The 18,083-nt window shown below is 36.2% G+C and overlaps 2 protein-coding genes across 11 annotated transcripts; one reads left to right on the forward strand and one right to left on the reverse strand.

The window, feature by feature from the left end:
* The first annotated feature begins 2,574 nt into the window (after nucleotides 1-2,574).
* LOC107479308 (ABC transporter I family member 6, chloroplastic) lies at nucleotides 2,575-5,383 on the forward strand. Of its 8 annotated transcripts, none has more exons than XR_001590110.3 (7): nucleotides 2,575-2,951; nucleotides 3,173-3,394; nucleotides 3,485-3,607; nucleotides 3,709-3,885; nucleotides 4,091-4,188; nucleotides 4,764-4,909; nucleotides 5,165-5,383. XR_001590110.3 is itself a non-coding variant. In XM_016099453.3 (7 exons), exons 1-5 carry the CDS (start codon nucleotides 2,676-2,678, stop codon nucleotides 4,178-4,180), a joined length of 888 nt encoding a protein of 295 aa, XP_015954939.1. In that variant the 5' UTR covers nucleotides 2,575-2,675; the 3' UTR covers nucleotides 4,181-4,188; nucleotides 4,869-4,909; nucleotides 5,165-5,383. The 8 variants fall into 8 exon arrangements, 2 of the variants coding, with proteins under 2 accessions (XP_015954939.1, XP_015954940.1); XR_008007196.1 differs by having other exon boundaries at nucleotides 4,774-4,950; XR_001590109.3 differs by having other exon boundaries at nucleotides 4,774-4,909.
* Nucleotides 5,384-6,169: 786 nt separating this feature from the next.
* On the reverse strand, nucleotides 6,170-13,357 carry LOC107479309 (homeobox-DDT domain protein RLT3). 3 transcript variants are annotated; one of them, XM_052259351.1, is made up of 16 exons: nucleotides 13,079-13,357; nucleotides 12,649-12,972; nucleotides 12,279-12,337; nucleotides 11,928-12,206; nucleotides 11,630-11,846; nucleotides 11,416-11,516; nucleotides 10,614-10,700; nucleotides 10,373-10,504; nucleotides 10,098-10,238; nucleotides 9,754-9,876; nucleotides 9,080-9,538; nucleotides 8,587-8,970; nucleotides 7,818-8,435; nucleotides 7,291-7,395; nucleotides 6,986-7,187; nucleotides 6,170-6,818 (listed from the first exon to the last, which is right to left on the reverse strand). In XM_052259351.1, the coding sequence occupies exons 2-16, from the start codon at nucleotides 12,938-12,940 to the stop codon at nucleotides 6,799-6,801; spliced, it is 3,219 nt and encodes a 1,072-aa protein (XP_052115311.1). In that variant the 5' UTR covers nucleotides 12,941-12,972; nucleotides 13,079-13,357; the 3' UTR covers nucleotides 6,170-6,798. The 3 variants fall into 3 exon arrangements, with proteins under 3 accessions (XP_052115311.1, XP_052115309.1, XP_052115310.1); XM_052259349.1 differs by having other exon boundaries at nucleotides 6,171-6,818; nucleotides 13,187-13,357; XM_052259350.1 differs by having other exon boundaries at nucleotides 6,171-6,818; nucleotides 13,084-13,357.
* Nucleotides 13,358-18,083: the final 4,726 nt, after the last annotated feature.

An 18,083-nucleotide genomic window follows, 5' to 3' on the forward strand; every position in this document is an offset into this window, starting at 1 on the left:
CTTCAACACCTATCATTCCAACATTGTGTTGAGGAAAGGGAGTACTTTTTACACCTTTTTGGTTTTGTTCTCCATTTAGGAGTATCTTCCCTTCCTTTACTTGCCTATAAAACATCGTCATCACCACATAACAGTCAGTCACTCCATGGCTCTTATTCCGGTGCACCTTGCAATATTTTGGGTCTCTCATATCTTCAGGTGTTGGTGGCTCTCTATCTATTCTGGGATTTAATGTTCCATCCTCAAACCACCCATTTACGACAACCATGGCCTGAGCTCTGGAAAGGGGCAGCGGGGGTGGAGGACTGTTCCTGTTAGCCCCCTAGAATAGGAAGGCCTTCTGCCTCTGCCATCAGCAGCACACACCTCTAGGGAAAAACTTCTTTAGATCTCATTCCATTACGCTTTACTACCTCAGTTATGTCAGATGCTCCCTTTAAAAGCTCAGAGAAAGTGTTTGTGTTGCTCATAGAAAGATAAATTTATGATCCGTCTTCCACATTTCTAATACACCTGTATACTAATTGTGGCTTTGGGAGGGTGTCTATGCAAAGTAAAGCTTAATCTATGTATCTCTTGATAAATGCTACCAATCATTCTCCTTGTCTCTGTTTTACCCTTCCTAGGTCCATGATGTGCATAGAGGGATCCTCTTCTAGGAACTTGTTGCAGAACTCCATCACTAATTGCTCCCAGGTGTTGATGCTATTGGCTTTCAACTTGGCATACCACGTGAACGCCCTTCTTGTCAATGATTTTGCGAACTCCTTGATCTTAAGCTCCTGGTGGTTCCTGAACACCCCAAGGTCGTCCAAGAATGACAGGATGTGTTCCTTGGCACTTTCGGTACCATCAAATTTACGAAAAGTAGGCGGTTGGTACCCCTTAGGGTACGGTTTTGCCAAAATATGATGCCCAAATGGTGGACTTATCTCTCAAGTGGGTTCACTTGCTTCTCCTTTGCTCTTTAGAATACACGCCAACTCTCTACGAGTGATCGAGGTGTTCTCGTCTTCCTCTATATTCTCCAGATTCACGACTGGAGGTGGTGAAAGGGGTTCTATACCTCGTTTGATCCCTAGCCATCATTTCTGTTATCAAAGTTTACATCTTTGTTTGGTTGTCTATCATATAGTTATACACATGAGCAGGGATGGTTATGTGAGTGTGTGGACCAACAGTACCTCCAACGTGGGGTGTGAAGAAATTCGCGTAGGCATGAGCTCCTTTTCCTCCTGCACCCAGATTCTGCTGTTCCATGTGTTCTTCTTTTTAGTTGTGCCCGTCCTCATCTTGAAGTGATCCCAAGATGAGATTGAGGTTTCGAGGGGTTATTGAATGTCGCTTAGGTGGTTGATTCTGCCCAGAACGAGTATTGCTAGGCTCAGCCATCACGTCGAAGTGTTCCTCCCTAGTGGAGTCACCAAGTGATTCAAGTGAGTTTTGTGAAAAATAGATTAAATGAAAAATGATTAAGATAAGAGATTTGGAGTAAGTAAACTTGTGAGGAAAATACTTTTATTAATAGCAAATAAGCAATAATACAAGAACTAATGATGAGGAATAAAGGTGGAGAACAAGTGTTGAGACATCCACTAATGTCACAAGAGGATGAATGAGCTTTGTTTAAAGTGGATAGGGGTTGATTAATTGCTGTCGGGTGTTCTGGTGGAACACCCGAATGCCAATTTCGCTTGTGAAGTTGATGAATAAAATGAAGAACAATGGGAGAAATTTGAGAAGAGAAAAAGATAAATTTTTGGGCTTCTAAGTTTCAAAGAAAAGTCCTTTAAAGAGGTGGCTTGATGTCCTTTTATAGTGTCAAACCATTTTGAGGAGGGAATCTATTGTCCAATGGTTATAGTGTGATGTTTGGCCTACTCCTTTTACCCCAAATATTTTTAGGTACTTCAAATCTTTTCAACTAGAAAGGGAAGAAGTTGATTTCCACAAGTTAAACTAAAGCTCATGACATGTGACATTAGTGAATGGACATTTAGTTTGGTTTTCTTCTAACTAGATGACACTCTTTATACTCCAAATTCAATCAATCCATTTTCACCAATTTAGTTCCCACTAAAAAAAAATTCAACTCTTCAACATGTTCTTTTAGGTTCTATCCTTCTATTCAACACTTTTAAGAAGAACTTGACTCTTTTTTTACTATATCTTTAAATTATTTTAAAAATTATTTATGTACAAAAAATTTATATTTTTAGTACACAATAACTCTTTCTCCACTAACTTTAGTTTCAAAAGAGTAAAGTGATGTCAGTATAATACTATTCATTTATTTCTCTAAGAGTGTGCATGGAAGATTTATTTGCACAGCCCGTTATATTCCAAGCAAGCATATTCATGAAAAAACGAGAAAGCTTGATCAAATCAATTGTTTTTGGACTAGATATCAAAAAAGTACAAACTACGAAGTAAAAGACGTGTCGTAATAGCCCTTTTCTTTTTTGGACGGAGTAATAGATCTCAAAAGAACCGGCACGACGAATGAATTGTTTGGGCTTAGGCTTGGCCCTTGTGTCCTTTCTGGGCTTCTGACGCTCATATGATAAGAAGTTCTAAGAAGAGGATTAAGGATTCTCATCCTCCGAATAAGTCAACAAAAAACAAGAGATTTTTTGTTTCAGTATTTGCTTCTGGTTTTGCAGACCGAGAGTGAGATGGGACTCTTATCACTTACATTCCATCCTTCTCCCGCTTTCAATCCCTCGATTTTTACGCTTCCTCCCCACCGCTGCCACCGCCCCTCTTCACTCGCCGTCAGAGCCACTTCCGCCGCCGGCACCCCGCAGCCTCTGCTCCAAGTCAATGACCTGAGGGCGAAGATCCTGGAATCCGGCGTCGAGATTCTCCACGGCGTCAACCTCACGGTCAACGAGGGAGAGGTTCACGCCATCATGGGAAAGAACGGTTCCGGGAAAAGCACTTTTGCTAAGGTACCTTCATTTCTTAAGTTCTTTCATTTTTAACTGAATTTTTAGTCTTCTGCTCAAGATGGTTGCTCAATTAAAGTCTACGCTATTCTGTGTATCGATGAAGAATTTTGATTACTGTAAAGCTAAGGAATTTATGATGCTATGGTATGCCATACATGGAATGAAAGTGAATAGGGAAAAGAAAAGAGTTGATTCGATTATTATGGATTTTCCTTTTGCAGGTTCTTGTGGGTCACCCTGATTATGAGGTTACTGGAGGCAGTGTTGTGTTCAAAGGGGAGAATTTGCTTGAAATGGAACCCGAGGAGCGGTCACTAGCTGGTCTTTTTATGAGTTTCCAGTCCCCTGTTGAGATTCCTGGTGTTTCTAATGATGAGTTTTTGGTCATGGCATATAATGCACGGAGGCGAAAGCTTGGCCTCCCTGAGCTTGGACCACTCGAGGTGGGTCATCTTTTGTCTTATCGGGCTGTGCATGGTTCCAGTTGTTTCTGATATTGTTTGTTGAGCTGAATATGTGGTTCTGTCTTGCAGTGCTTCTCTTACCTGATGGAGAAACTCCAGCTTGTTAACATGAAGCCGGACTTCCTCAATAGGAATGTCAATGAAGGATTCAGTGGTGGAGAACGCAAACGCAATGAAATTTTGCAGCTTGCGGTACTGTTTAAGTCCTAGTTTCTTTATTGTAAGTTGTGATTGAATCATAAGTGTTTGTTCTGTCCTAACTTCTTTTACTCTTACCTCCATCCATGGTGCAGGTTTTGGGGGCAGACTTGGCTATTCTGGACGAAATTGATTCTGGATTGGATGTTGATGCACTCAGAGATGTTGCAAATGCAGTCAATCGTATACGTGCCCCAAAGAATTCTTTGATGATGATAACTCACTATCGAAGAATACTGGATCTTTTAAATCCGACACATGTCCATGTTATGGTAAGTTGCGACTGATCTTCCACTCTATTATAAGTTTTGAACTTAAAGAGAATGGATAAGATTCAGAGTGAAGTTAGACAAGATTCCTTCTCCCTATTTTCTCATGAAGTTTAGAGAAAAATGTATCTTAGGTGTTGACACTTAGTATGAATGCACTCGTGCTGCAAAATAACACAAATGAACCTTTCCTATTATGAAATTTCAGGACAAAGGGAAAATTGCGAGGACAGGTGACATATCCATTGTAGAAACTATTGAGACTGAGGGATATGAAACAGTTGCAGCTTTGACCTAATAAATCTTGTAAGGGTATTATCTTGGTGTAAATTTGTTGTGCTTGTTCAATTTAAATTCACTTCTTATTCACCTTGTATTATAGATGTTCGCCTTTCTCTTTTAGGAGCATTCTTGGAAATAGACAATATGTAATTAGGAGCAACGATTAACCATAATATATTAAGAGTAAAATTTATAGGCCTCACAAAAAATAGTCATCTAGAGCTTTCATTTCAATCTGATATCTATATTCATTCTGACATGATATTGGTATATGACTGCATGTTAAGTACCTGTGAAAGTGTGAAACCGCACATTATTTAATGTTCATAAGTCATGCTTGATGTCCAACTAATATATTGGCATAAAGATTGCAATGTTAAAGAATTAGTATATGTGTGTGTATGTATATATATGGATTGGGCTATATTTTATACATTGAAATGAGTTTCTTAGTGTTGCTTTTCTCTGTTCGTATATGCTCTAAGATAAGAAAACTTAAACCTTGAAAGGTTGAATAACATTCCATCAGACATTAGTCTCTATTAGGACCCTTTTCTAGTTTTCTTTATTTGTTAATATTTTATATATTGAAAAATCAGTTGCTTTCAGAATCCTTTCTCTGTTCCAGTTTGCTAGAAGATGAGCAAACCTTTTGAAGGTTGAATCTCATTGCATCGACATTAATCTCAATACCATCATCGCAGATTATGAGCAGAATAATATTTTCTTTCAGGCACACTACTGGGTGAGTTCAGCCATGTTGTCTTGAAAGATGTTCTTTTCCAGGTTCAGCCTTTCTTGGCATTGCATTCTTAGCCATCTAAGTTTTTAAGCTGTTTTCAAACATATTTGACTGAGTTACCTGATGTTGCCTCTTATATCTTGATTTTTCCTATACATTTATTGATTATTATTTCTTAAGTAAGGATGGTGAGAGGAAGTAGTTATATTTATTGTAGTTTGCCCAGTTCTGTTCTTAAGTTGCCAATCTTTGTTGTAGGTATGTAAGCAATGTTAACTGAAGCGATTGCACTTATACTCTGCTTTCTCCTTTCATTCTGTGTAAAGCTCGTGTTGGCTGATGTCATGTGTTCACCACTTAGGATGTTAATCTTCTGGGCATTACCATAGGCATTGATACAGAAATACAATAATACTGTTAAACTATGATATGAATCTACTTAATTCTCAACAGAGCTATTAGCGTGGATATTTTGAAGTTTTGTTTGCCTCTACTTTATTGTTAGACAGGCTTTTATTTATTCATTTCATGTTATTAATTGCAAATTTGGCTCAGTCATGCTACGTTTGCTGCGAGTGCAGTTTAAATTTGTATTTTGTAATATCTCAATCTCTTGTTAGTGTTCTCATTAGCCACATAGCCATCAATTCAATTACTTTAGTCTAATTCTTTTAGCTTAGTAATCCAACAACATACTTTATTTCATACTGTTAAACATTAATGACTAACTAATGACTAACTGATAGTTAAAAGCAATAAATTCTAATAGCACTCTAGCCTTCTTCATTTTGATTAACCTCGTATTTTAAATGTCATTCACTCTTTATTTTTACCCTTTTAGATGAAAATTTAAATAGTAATTATATTTGCCAAGGAAAGTTAGCACATGCAAACCAATTTGGATTGATCTAGTAATAATAATCCATTGGTCAATATTAAACTCTTAAGTGAGGTTTAAATAAGCATCAGGTTAGTCCTTAACATGTTAAACTGAAAAATACAATGAAAATCCAAAAAAAAAAAAGAAAAAGAAAGTTAGCACAAGCAGCAATGGCTCAACATTTCCAAATTATTCTTTGATACTTGATCAATAAATGCGTGTTGAAATAACTTTAAAATTATAATTTTAATTAATTTCTAATTATTTAACAAAAATAAACATAAAATTCTGAATTCTATACTTTTCAAATAAGGCTCTAAACAAAATTGGAATTTTCTCTTTTTAATCAGTTTGTCAATTCCATTATCATCAATATTGGAAATTTTCGATAGAACTAGAGTTGGCTTAACGCAACTGACAAAAAATAAACGAAATATGTCAACACTCCACCATGAATACTAGGTTGATCCCCAATCCAGTTTTTGGGTCAATTTAAACAAGTGTAATTGCAAATTATACACGCTACTTTAATTTTCTTGTATAAATGGGCTCAAACCTCAACCTTATAATTCTCGTCATACAAATTATTTTCGTTCAGTACCAACATTATTGAGGAAGTTGACAAAATTGATTTCTCAAATGAGAAGACTACAAACATCGTAAAGCAAGGAGAGAAGTGAGAGTGGAGAAACAAAATGAGTGGGAGTTAACCAAAAATCCTCTAGGTACCCATAATTGATCTAAACTAAAGCTGTACATCTGATCAATAGGATTGCCTGTAATATATATCAACGAGAAAATAGATGCGAAAAGAAAAGGATTTCGACATACACAGTACTGTATTTGCCATATTGCTGTCAGATTGAAATTTAGGAACCAAGTTGAGCCAGCAATGTATCTCTGATCAAATAAAAGAACACCACTGGCGCATCCGGGTGCAGAACAAGGAGTTCCAGTATTATATTTCAATTGCAATAATATAAATGCCTTTATCTCAATATATGGAAGCACGTCAGCAATGACCATGATTGCCTGAAAGAGAAAAACCACAGATAGCTATCAAACACCGAAAATCTCAGCAACAATCAATCGCATATGGTTCCCCTATTTAAGCTACAAACGAAACCTATAACTATTTAGCAACTCAGGATGTCACGTTGTGTATTATGTGACAATGTTGAAAGTATCTAAACACTTACCGATTCCCTGCTTCTTCTGAGGACGACCTCTGTCAAGGTAGGGAGCAATTATGGCATCTAACTTCACCAACCAAAGAGCAAGGGCTGATGATGTATGGGGCATTAATGCAAAATATGCAATGATTTCTTGAACAACTTTATCTGGTAAGTTGCACTCAAACAGCCAGTGCTTGTTTATTGCACCAACGAAATCAGAGAGAACCTATAAGATTAGGAAATTGAAAAGGAAATAATAGGTCAGTTGTGAGAAATATAATTTCAGGCACATAGCGAAATTCCTTAAAGCAGAAGGCTAAACACAAAACCTGCAAAAGCTCAACTAAAGATGAAGTGCGCCTGAGTCGTTTAACCCATAGCTTATGAGCAGATTTCCTCCAAGCACCTACTAAGGCATCTTCAGGCATAACAGACTGCACAAAGGGCAACAGAGCAATGGGAAACAGAAAAATCAAACTTCAAAATATCAATATGCATAACATATATGCAAATCAGTGCAAGTAATTAATATTAAAAATATCAGGAAGCTGGAGAAGCAGTGAAAAGGAGAGGATGACAAGCATTGACAAAGCATTGGTGTGCACACTTTGATCAAAGTAACAAGCTTATCCCATATACTTCCCTCGAACAGAGATACCATCGAAAGCATATCAGGTCGCACAAAGTAAATATATCCACACAAAAGCACAACACCACTTTCTAATTTTCAAAAATTTTGGTATATTTTCCCTTGATTTTGCATGAAAACCTTTCATTTATGCCCATAATCTACTACAACATTGTACAATATATCCAATTCCAAGGCAGCATGTAAAACAGATGAATGACAATTTACCTCAATAGCATAAATTGCAGCTTTCAGTGATTGAATCTGTGATGATAGAACTTTATGATTTGGAAATGTATTAACATCCTCTTTCTGACAGCATGTAGCTCTGTGAATGGCGTATCTCTCTTCTAGATCAAAATCAAGCTCAAATGTGGTATGGCAAATCCTGCAGTGTCTCTCGTCTCTCCAATAAAGATCATGACAAGTCAGACATTTCGCTAGAGAATCAAGATAAGACCTTCTACCATATTTTACAACGTTAAGATCTAAATAAAAGGATCCCCAAATCCAAGAATCATATCCTTGAGCACGGAGCCACTTTTGCACTTGTTCCTCACCCTTCTTTCCAGCTTCAATAATCACAGCCCCTGCTGAAGGTAGTGTGTCTTTTGCAGTCTCAATCAGATTCAGATTGTCTACATCAGATACCGGGGAATAACTGTCTTCTGAAACCATATCCAGCTCAGATTGATCAGAATGCAACATAGAACCCATTCCAGTACTGTTAACCTTAATCCTAGACATAAATCTGCATAGAGATGCTTGCCGCTTCTCCAGAGATTCAATGAGATGAGCCTCCCGTTTCCCTCTATCATCTAACACTGATAGCAAGGCACATAAGGCCTGCACACAGGATAACCAATACAAACAATTATCATCACCTGAATAGTAATGCATATAATAGAATGTTTTAGCTAAAATTCCTAATTGACTAGAAAAAAAAAAATTCAGTAATCAAGAAGAGCTATGTACAATAATAATCTTATAAATTCACCTCTTCAGTATCAATCACTTCCCAGTGACCATCTTCAGAAGATTCAAAGTAAACCCTCCTGTGGCCAGGATCATCAGCATTACAAGGGCCGAGGAAAAGCCAGTATCTATTGTAGCGACGATCAGATCCCAAAAATACTGATTGAATGGGATGTGAATCAATTGACCCTTTTTCCTTCTCCCCCTGGTTACTGGAATTTGAGATTAAGGATGTGGAATCTACTGGACATGGTAGAAAAGATGAGTTCAATTCTTTTGCATGTTGCATTTGTCCAATCTGGTACCAAAATGGTCCCGGCTTCTTTATTGACGATGCTCTTTTTATTTTCGCTCCAGAACCATGTTGGATGCTCGAATGGCAGTCAGCTGTGATTTTTGTTGGGTCCTGTAAGAAAGATCATTTAGTATCAGAACTTTATGGGATAAGATGAATACCTCAATTTGAAACTGAGAGCAGGATTACAATCCAAGGCCAAAAAAGTTCAGTAGTTTACCTTCATCCTGATGCTGGAACCAGAGGAAAGAAGATCAGTTAGAGCAGCCAAAGCATTCAATTTTTCTTCAATTTTCAAATCTGAATATTCACTCTCCATCAGTCCTAACAACCATATTTCTCCTGGATGGCTCTCATCAATTTCAGTATATACTTTGAGCATATTATTCTTGGTTTTATGACCGTTAACACACTTCAGTTTTCTCATGTTGGCGCCTCTTGAATCATTTTCAAAATCATCATCACTGCTAAACGTATCACTGTAATTGATTTCATCATCAACACTCCCAGCATCCTCCATATCTGATTTAGAATCATCTATGTCCTTCGTCACAGTGCTCATACGCACACGATATGCAGATGGTGAAATCTTTTCAAATAAAGTAATATCACTTGAAAGTGTGGAACATATTAAAGATTCCAGGTCCCCAGTTGTGCCATCAAGGTTTAATTCTACAATCTGCAAAACATCAAAATACAGTTGAAATTAAACAATAGCATCTTAATATTTCAAAAAATCTAATAACAACAATCATGAAGATATTTTAAAATAGGCAGTAGTATCTCCCATCCAACTTGTACTTTCCTCTTTCTAAATCACTTTCTTGAAACTGGTTAGTTTCTTAATTTCCAAATTAAAATAGGACAAACATCATACAGCACACGCTTGGTTACCTGTTTTAAGTTTGCTAGCTCAGATACCTTGCATCCATTGTTTCCTCGCTCTGACAAGATTTTAAACAACTCTCCCTTCAAGGTGCCAGGGTGTAGGCCATAGTTTACAAAAAGATTCAACTCCTATAGAACATAGCACATGTATGTTGTAGCATTAGCTATGTATAGTAGTAAATATATGTATGGAATATAATATTTGAATATTATTTTATTTCATCTTAGTATATAGTAAAGTAGACAAAGGATAAGTAAACTTGTGTTTTCCAATAATAAGTTAATAACAAAAGTATTTGTAATATAATGGTTCGTTTACATCTAAATTAAACTGATCTTGTCTGAAATACCTTGCTAAGTGCCTCTCTTCGTAAGGCCCCTTGCTTTGAACCAAATCCAGAAGCAACAAGCACTTGACGAAGTATTTCAACCCAAGTAAGAGCATTCAAAGAACTTCTCCAGCAGTCTACAGAATATTCTTGACTTTCAACCTGCCAAATCATTATTAAAACCATGTAAAGGATTCTTATCTTGCGCGATAATTGACTAATGTGAGCTATTCCGCATAATAGACAACAAGGCATAAGATATCACAACCACACAAATATGAGGTAAAGGTACTCACTGAATGAAGCAATGCAAGAAAATTGCAGGACTTATTTAAATGAGGTGAAAAACCATTGGTAAGCTCCACTTCAATGTCAGATAGAAGAAGTGAGAGAAGGGCTATGTGAGTCTTTCCAATTAAAACTGAGTCCTGGTAGACATATCCACCAATGTAAGCCATTTTTCATAAACTGGAAAATTAAACAAAGAAACTGGAAATGCTTCTGAAATATAATCCTGGGTCAAGAATGACAAATTACCTTATCATGAAATGCTTGAACAAACTCATCCAGAGTGAATGGGCATATATTGACTACTGTAGCATATGTATAAAGGAAATGGAAAACCTGCCAAACAGTAAGTTAGTTCTACAACAGTTTGAGTCAATTGTAATAAAATAAGTTTCAAAACAATAACAAATGAAGCAAGATCATATTCTCAATAAAGTAAGCTTAACAGTCTTAAATAATCAAAGAGGGAACCTATTCCAATTCATAGCAAACAGATATTGTAGGGCAACAAATAAGATCCCAATTACTCACAAACATTCAAAAGGGGCAAAAAATGAGATAGTAATAGGATAGAAAGTGATGATAGAAACCTTCGCTCAAAATTATTTTAACATCTTTCTGGAATATGAGACAATTGCCAGAGCAGAACAACAATGACATCAGATCTCACCCAGATAAATGACCCCACTAAGTATAAGAACAAAACATATACTAATATGAAGATCTAATATGAGAAACTAGGAAATAAAGGGGCCTACCCACCTATGATTGGTGAATCTTCTAGAGAAAAGAAAAAACGCTTACGATATATAGTTCTTAATATAAACAATTAAATCTTTCATTTACGTCTGTAAATATGTCAATTAGATTTTACACTTTTATCTAACATGGCAGCCTTTATTCAGCACCAAAGTAAAAATGTATACTATACAAGGGTAACTCAAAGAAATGTATAGAGAAGTGCATCTGCACATAGGTACAAATATAGCAGAAAAACATATGCATTCACAAAAATAAGATCTCTCAAGTCAAAAAAGTTGATCATATGCACCTTAAATAATTTCTTCACAATTTCTGGAGAGGAATCCCAAGGTTGCAAACAGATAGGTTTCTTCATTTTGACAGTATCTGGGGGGAACTTAACTAGCACATCTGTAAAGGACCCAGGCAATCAGTGATTGCTAATAATCAGAACATTTCAGATTCATGCAGTCATTAGAACAAAACACATACGTTTGGGGAAAAGTTATTCCTGCAAAAGTTACCTTTGCAGAGTGCACAACCAAACATTCCACTTGCAGCAAGATGATCAGAACACAACAGCATATTGATTCCTGCTCGGAACTCTCTCATCTCAAGCTCCTCATCATCGACTAACATTGAAATTTGATCAAATCCCTCCTCAAATATTGCGCTATCCACTGCAAGTTCACATTTTTCCTCCGATGACTGGTTCTGAGTTACATATAGATTAGATTTCCCCTGCCAGATAAAAGCAAGCTGTAATCTTGCGAAGTGCAGCAAAATCAACCAGAATACTGAAAAACTCAACATTTTATTTACCATTTCTCTTTGTATGGAAAGTTTCCTCTTGTCCTGAGACTTATTTATCGTGTGCTGTGTTTTATTTCTTCTGTTCTCACGAACAGGTTTCTGTACCATAGACTTTGAGACTAGATGAGTGCCTTGCTCTCGGCTATCAAAATCAAAGTCATTTGGAAGGTCTTCAGCATAAGGATTGGTTGCCCTCCAGACTGTCATCAAACCTTTGCCCATACCATGTTTCTTCACTGATGTTTTCTTATTAAAGCTTGGGTGACTTCCACATGCACTCTTGGAAACCTGAGGAAAAAGGAACTGAGATAGGGTGTCACAAGAAGCTTAAAAATTCATCCTCACGATAATAAAAGTTACCTTTCTCATTTTGGCGGGCCCGTAGTCCTCTACATATGAAGGAGTGTAACTCTCTGACCCTAAGCAATCAATGACAAAATTATTCAACACAACACAACTTCACTCCCTCAATCTCCACTCTCAAATAAAGAATAACAAATTAATTAATTAGCTATTAATCCGCTGCTGTTCAAACTACTGCAATTAAGTCATTGTTTAAAACATCCCAATATTGCAGTTTTGGCAGTCTCTGCAGCTGAATAGCAACTACGACCATGGCTCTACTTGTACAAATCACAATTTAAAATAATGGCTTATAAAAGAAGAACGAACAAATTAATTAACAAATCAGTAGCATAAACCAGAGAGAGGAAGGGAGAGAGAGACGCACGAGAAGGAAGAGAATCAAATTCGAGACCAATAGGAGGACCATCGCTCCTCAAATTATCATAGTCCGTTGTAAAAAATTCCTGAAGACGCTTATGCTTCTTCTTTCTACTAACTCTCCCTGTTACAGCCATATCGTAAGTTGAAGGCGAAGGAGCGTTAGAGTTCTCCTTCTCTCTATGCCGTTGCTGTTGTTGCATCCTTCTAGAAGCTGCGGCGGCGATTCCGAACAGGCTTTTACCAGCACCGGAACGAGGTGGCACGATCACTCCATTTTCTCCCTCCTCCGTCTCCATTCCCGTCCGTGCTGTTAGGTGCTTCTTCTCATCTGCACCGCCACAAACAAGAAATGGAAGGTGTTAATGGAAACTAAAAAATTAGATGAAAATTATCAGCGGGAAATGCGTTTATGCAGTGCTACGAAGATCACTGACTGAACTGAGCTGAAATTAAGTGATTCCGCGAAATTTGGATTAGTGGAGTGAGTGTGAGCTAAGAAGATATAAGGAGAATGAACTTGTGCAAATGTGAGAGCAATTGACCTGAATTGCAGCTTCGACAGTGGGTTTGGGAAATGAAATGAGAGAGGAAAATGAAATTGTGTGTTTATTATAAAAAGTCGAAGAGAAGAGAAGGAATGGAAAGGGGATAATGAAGAAAGTGTAGTCTCAGATGAAGTAGGGAAGTAGGGTTTTGGGTTTTACGAAACAGAAATGAAATATCTACGTTTATTTTTCTTTTTTAGTTTTTACCAATTAGTATGTGTAATCACTAATCACGCTAATATCTGACCACAATATCAGTACTCAGCAGCACTAGCACCCATTGTCTTTTTCTTTTCTTTATTATGAATCGTGCTTTCTTTTTCCCTCCTTTGTTTGGGCTTTTCTGGGTTATATATAATCGCAAAGCCAATAGGCGATAGCCCTTCTCTTAACCTGCTCTTCCAATTTGTTGGGCTCAATTTAAGCCCGTGTACGGTTTGGGAGTTTGTCCTCAACTCAGAACCGGTTTTAATTCACGTTCAACATATTAAGCCACACTTAGAATCGATTCTCACTTCGAGTATCAGTTGGATTTAGCGTGCGTGTATGTCCAAAAAAAATAAATAAATAAAATATAGTGCTTTTTAATATATTGCTAATGACACGTCATTTTAAGTAATTTTTAAATTTTTTTTAATTCATCTTTTTAGATTTTAATCAAATTTCTTATATTTTCTAATAAAATTTTATAAATAATCAAATATTCGGAGTTAGAATAGTATTTATGTGTTTTCAGAAGTTTTTAGACTCAAAACCAGTAAGAACCAAAGCTTTTTCACAAAGAAAACACAAGTACAGATAAATTGTGGCTTAAAAAACAAAACCATGCCCTAAAGGCCAACTTAGACGATCAAAGGCACCCAAGCATGCATGGCAAGCAGACAAGAGCCCACGCCTGGCGGCCAAGGGCATACACCATGCGGCTAGCTCTCCATGCCCAGCGGACAGCACCTACGCTCAATGGACCCACCTTTCTCCCTTCATCCGCCGAGCGTCCTCCAAGCACTCCATACACACACCCGGCGTGTGTCCTCCCTAGAAGGTGGAATTTTGGGCTTTTGCCTAATTTTCTGTAATACAAGCCCGAATATAAGACGATTTCAACTTTCAGGAAGTAACAATTAAGACCCAAACTTATTATCCACATTATTAGAAGTCTTAATCACATATAAAATATTGAGGACTCTAGAAGATTAGTTATTAATTCTTTCTAGAAACATAAAGGATTTCGTCGTTATAATTTGATTTGAATTATTATTATTTTGAATTTGAAATTGAAGTCAGTAATTAGTTATCTTATCTTTTTCTCCAACAGATGAGATTAGGATAGTTTGAATTTGAATCCTAGAATTAGGATATAAATAAGTGAACCTTGTTTACAGAGGGGGATATTCCGCTCCTCAGCACAATTTTCTTCTTGTTCTTCTTTCATTCCATGGATAACTAATCCTTTGTCAAAGGTTAGAAGCTCTGTTTATGTTTTCTATGGATTATGAATCTACGTTTATTTTATTTTGAAGTCTTGCATTGATTTCATGATTGAGTTATTTGTTCTTCATTCGGATTAACATCATCGGAAGGTATGCAAGTCCCTTTTGAATTCTTTTAATTTAATTATAAAATTTGATAATTGAATTAAAGGTTGAAAACTCTTTCACATGACTCTTTGAATTCAGTTAGGAATAGTGGTTCAATTAGTGTGCGACATATGCATGATTTTCAATCACTCTAATTTTGAATAAGTGACATATAATTTGGATTAGAACAACTTTTGAAAATTATGTTTTCTTCCAAGGTTATTGGACATGAGTAGCTTGAATACGTGACATATAATTCGACCTAAGGACTACTTTTAAATCCTATTAGAAATTGAATAAGTTTTTGTGCTTAAACTCTTTAATTAATTAACGGACAACTATTTAATTAAAGAGAAACTGAGACACCAAGGAATTAGAAATTAGTTACTAAAGATTTGTCGTGAAAGATATTTACATACTTCAAAATAAGCAAACAAGGTTTAGTTTTCCTAAAAGCATATACATCTCCGAAGCCCTTGACTCTCACCATCACTGTCTTCTCTCGATCAACATCCAAGTTCACTATCTCCCAAGCACTCAAGATTCCAAGCAATATACAAGTTTTTCCCTCATCAATCCAGGTTATTTTAATCTAATTATATATTTAATCTGATATTTACTTGCTTAATCCTTTAATTCTCGTGGAAATGATATCCACTCATCGTGGTATTACTTGTAAGATCCGGTGCACCTGCCGGTATCCGTGAGCTTTACTTTTCGCTCATCAAGTTTTTGGCACCGTTGTCGGAGATTAATTGAGATGACAACATAACGTCCGGTTAAACCCTAACTTAGATCTCGTTTACTTTCTTTTATTTTATTTTCTTTTCTTTTCTTCTATGTTTTTTTCTTTCCTTTTATTTTCTTTATTCTTCTTTCTTTAAGTCTTGTATACTGTAAGATACGTTTGATCTTTTTTTTTATTGCACATGCAAGGGGAAGAGGAAGAAAGAATGACGACTGATAATAAAAATGTAATCCGATTAAGAATGAACTCACTTCTTTTTTTCAAAAGGAGAGTGAATCATTCTATGAAGAATGAAAAAGGTATAAAAAACTGTTTGAAGAATAAATAAAGGAATCAACCCTAAAGTCAAGTTTGATCTGAAACTCGGAGATTATCCAGAAATTTCAAGCGAGATAGTAAGAAGAAAGTGGAAAATCTTGGCTAATCCTCTCGAATAATTAGGAGCCACTTAAGTCCGAGAGTTTTATGTCAATGCATGGAAAATAACCAACTATGCAGTTGAAGAATTCAAGAGCTATGTACGGGGAAAGAATATTGATTTTGTTTCCAAGAGTGTTAGAAGAGTTCTCTGCATCCTTCCTCAACCTTATAACTTGGGGGATGATTACTATAATTATGGAATAAGGCTAAACAGAGATAAAAGGTTGAAAAAAGTCCTCTAAGATATTTGTCTTCCGAACACGCAGTGGACGATGAGTACAAGTGGAGAGCCACTCACACTTAGAAGGACCCAACTGATCCCTGTTGTTAAAGGATGGTTGGACTTTATTCAAAATAACATAATTCCAACATCCAACCATTCTAAAGTAACAATAGAAAGAGTAGTCCTTATCTATTCCATCATGAGGGGAGAAGAGGTAAGAGTAGAGGAATTCATCCCCTACTATATAAGCTTCTTTGCAAATAATGGGGAAACATGAATGATAAACCATAATTTTATGGTAAATTTTGGGTTGAATTGAGTGGATTTTATCAACTTATCTTGTATTTATTCATTGAAATAGCATTATTTTGTGATTTCTTCCTTAATTGTGCTTAAGAGTAAAAACATGCTTTTTAGGCCTTTAAATTGTTAAATTTAATTCACTTTAATTCTATTCGATGCCTTGATTTGTTTATTGATTTATTTAGGTTTAGAAGGCAAAGATTGGATTGAAGAAGTGAAGAAAAAGAATGTAAAGTGGAGAATTCATGAAAAATGAAGTTTGGAGCATTTCATGGCCATGCGTATGCATGATTGATGGCACGAGATTCACTTACAAAAACACGTGGCTGGCAATTTTAGGGCCTTTTCAAGCCCAATTCTAACCCAGTTCTGAAGTATTTCAAGCCAAACTCAAGAAGGATCAATGGAGGAAAAATTATAATAGTTTTAGGCCATGTTTTAAGTTAGAATTCTAGAGAAAGAAGCTATCGCTTCTCTCTAGAATTTAGGGTTTTAGGTTTAGTTTTCTCCCCAGATTTACGTTTTGATCTTGTTTTAATTTAGTTTTCCTCACTTTTTATTGTTCTAGCATCTTAATTCTCTTAATTTTACTTGTTAATTTCTCTATTTTGTTGCTTTTAGTTTCATGAACTCTTATTAATTTTGGTTTTCTTTAATGCAATTTGATATTTTATGTTTTCTTGATGCTTGTTTGAGTTATTGTTATTGTTTTCTTGTATTTGGTCTTTTTAGATGTTATTATTATTACAATTTTACCATGTTTTATTTTTATGCCTTTCAAGTGTTTGTGAAAATGCTTCTCTTAGTTAGGGTAGATTTTTACACTCATGGCTTGGAATTGAGTAATTGAGGTGACCTTGAGTCACTAATGTCCAAATTGGTTGATAATTTAGAGATTTTAATTAATCTCATTTTTATTAACGAGTAAGACCTATGGGTTGAGATTGATTAAACTTGGTTGACTTATCTCATCATTAGAGGTTGACTAATTGGATTCACTCTTGTAATTATCATGTCGTGGTTAGTAACACGAGAATTGTTGATGTCCAATATTGATTAGTGATTTAGAGTTGTTAGTTGTTTTTGTTTCCATTGATGAGTAAGATCTATGGATTAAGATTGACTATGTGACAAACCCCAATTTGACGGTTTATTTTGTATTAAGTTTAGAGTGTTTTGATAACTGGTGCGCGAAATTGTGAACTATACTTTTTCACAACTCTCATAATCCCCGGTAATGGCTCCAAAAACGTGGTAGCTCAATACCATGGCATTACACAACTTCGCACAACTAACCAGCAAGTGCACTGGGTCGTCCAAGTAATAAACCTTACGTGAGTAAGGGTCGATCCCACGGAGATTGTTAGTATTGAAGCAAGCTATGGTCATCTTGTAAATCTTAGTCAGGCAAACTCAAATGATAATGGTGATGAACGAAAATAACATAAAGGTAAGGATAGAGATACTTATGTAATTCATTGGTAGGAACTTCAGATAAGCGTATGAAGATGCCTTCCCTTCCGTCTCTCTGCTTTCCTACTGTCTTCATCCAATCCTTCTTACTCCTTTCCATGGCAAACTTGTGTAGGGTTTCACTGTTGTCAGCAGCTACCTCCCATCCTC

Source organism: Arachis duranensis, chromosome 3 (assembly GCF_000817695.3).
Source record: "Arachis duranensis cultivar V14167 chromosome 3, aradu.V14167.gnm2.J7QH, whole genome shotgun sequence".
NCBI classification, from domain to species: domain Eukaryota; kingdom Viridiplantae; phylum Streptophyta; class Magnoliopsida; order Fabales; family Fabaceae; genus Arachis; species Arachis duranensis.

Excerpts from the sequence above, each read along its gene's own strand:
- LOC107479308 (XM_016099453.3), top strand. The coding sequence starts at position 2,676 with ATGGGACTCTTATCACTTACATTCCATCCTTCTCCCGCTTTCAATCCC. Across the intron at positions 3,395-3,484 it reads CTGAGCTTGGACCACTCGAG|TGCTTCTCTTACCTGATGGA; the intron begins GTGGGTCATCTT and ends TCTGTCTTGCAG. Across the intron at positions 3,886-4,090 it reads CGACACATGTCCATGTTATG|GACAAAGGGAAAATTGCGAG; the intron begins GTAAGTTGCGAC and ends ATGAAATTTCAG.
- LOC107479309 (XM_052259351.1), bottom strand. The coding sequence starts at position 12,940 with ATGGAGACGGAGGAGGGAGAAAATGGAGTGATCGTGCCACCTCGTTCC. Across the intron at positions 12,207-12,278 it reads GGCCCGCCAAAATGAGAAAG|GTTTCCAAGAGTGCATGTGG; the intron begins GTAACTTTTATT and ends CTTTTTCCTCAG. Across the intron at positions 9,877-10,097 it reads GAAGAGAGGCACTTAGCAAG|GAGTTGAATCTTTTTGTAAA; the intron begins GTATTTCAGACA and ends TATGTTCTATAG.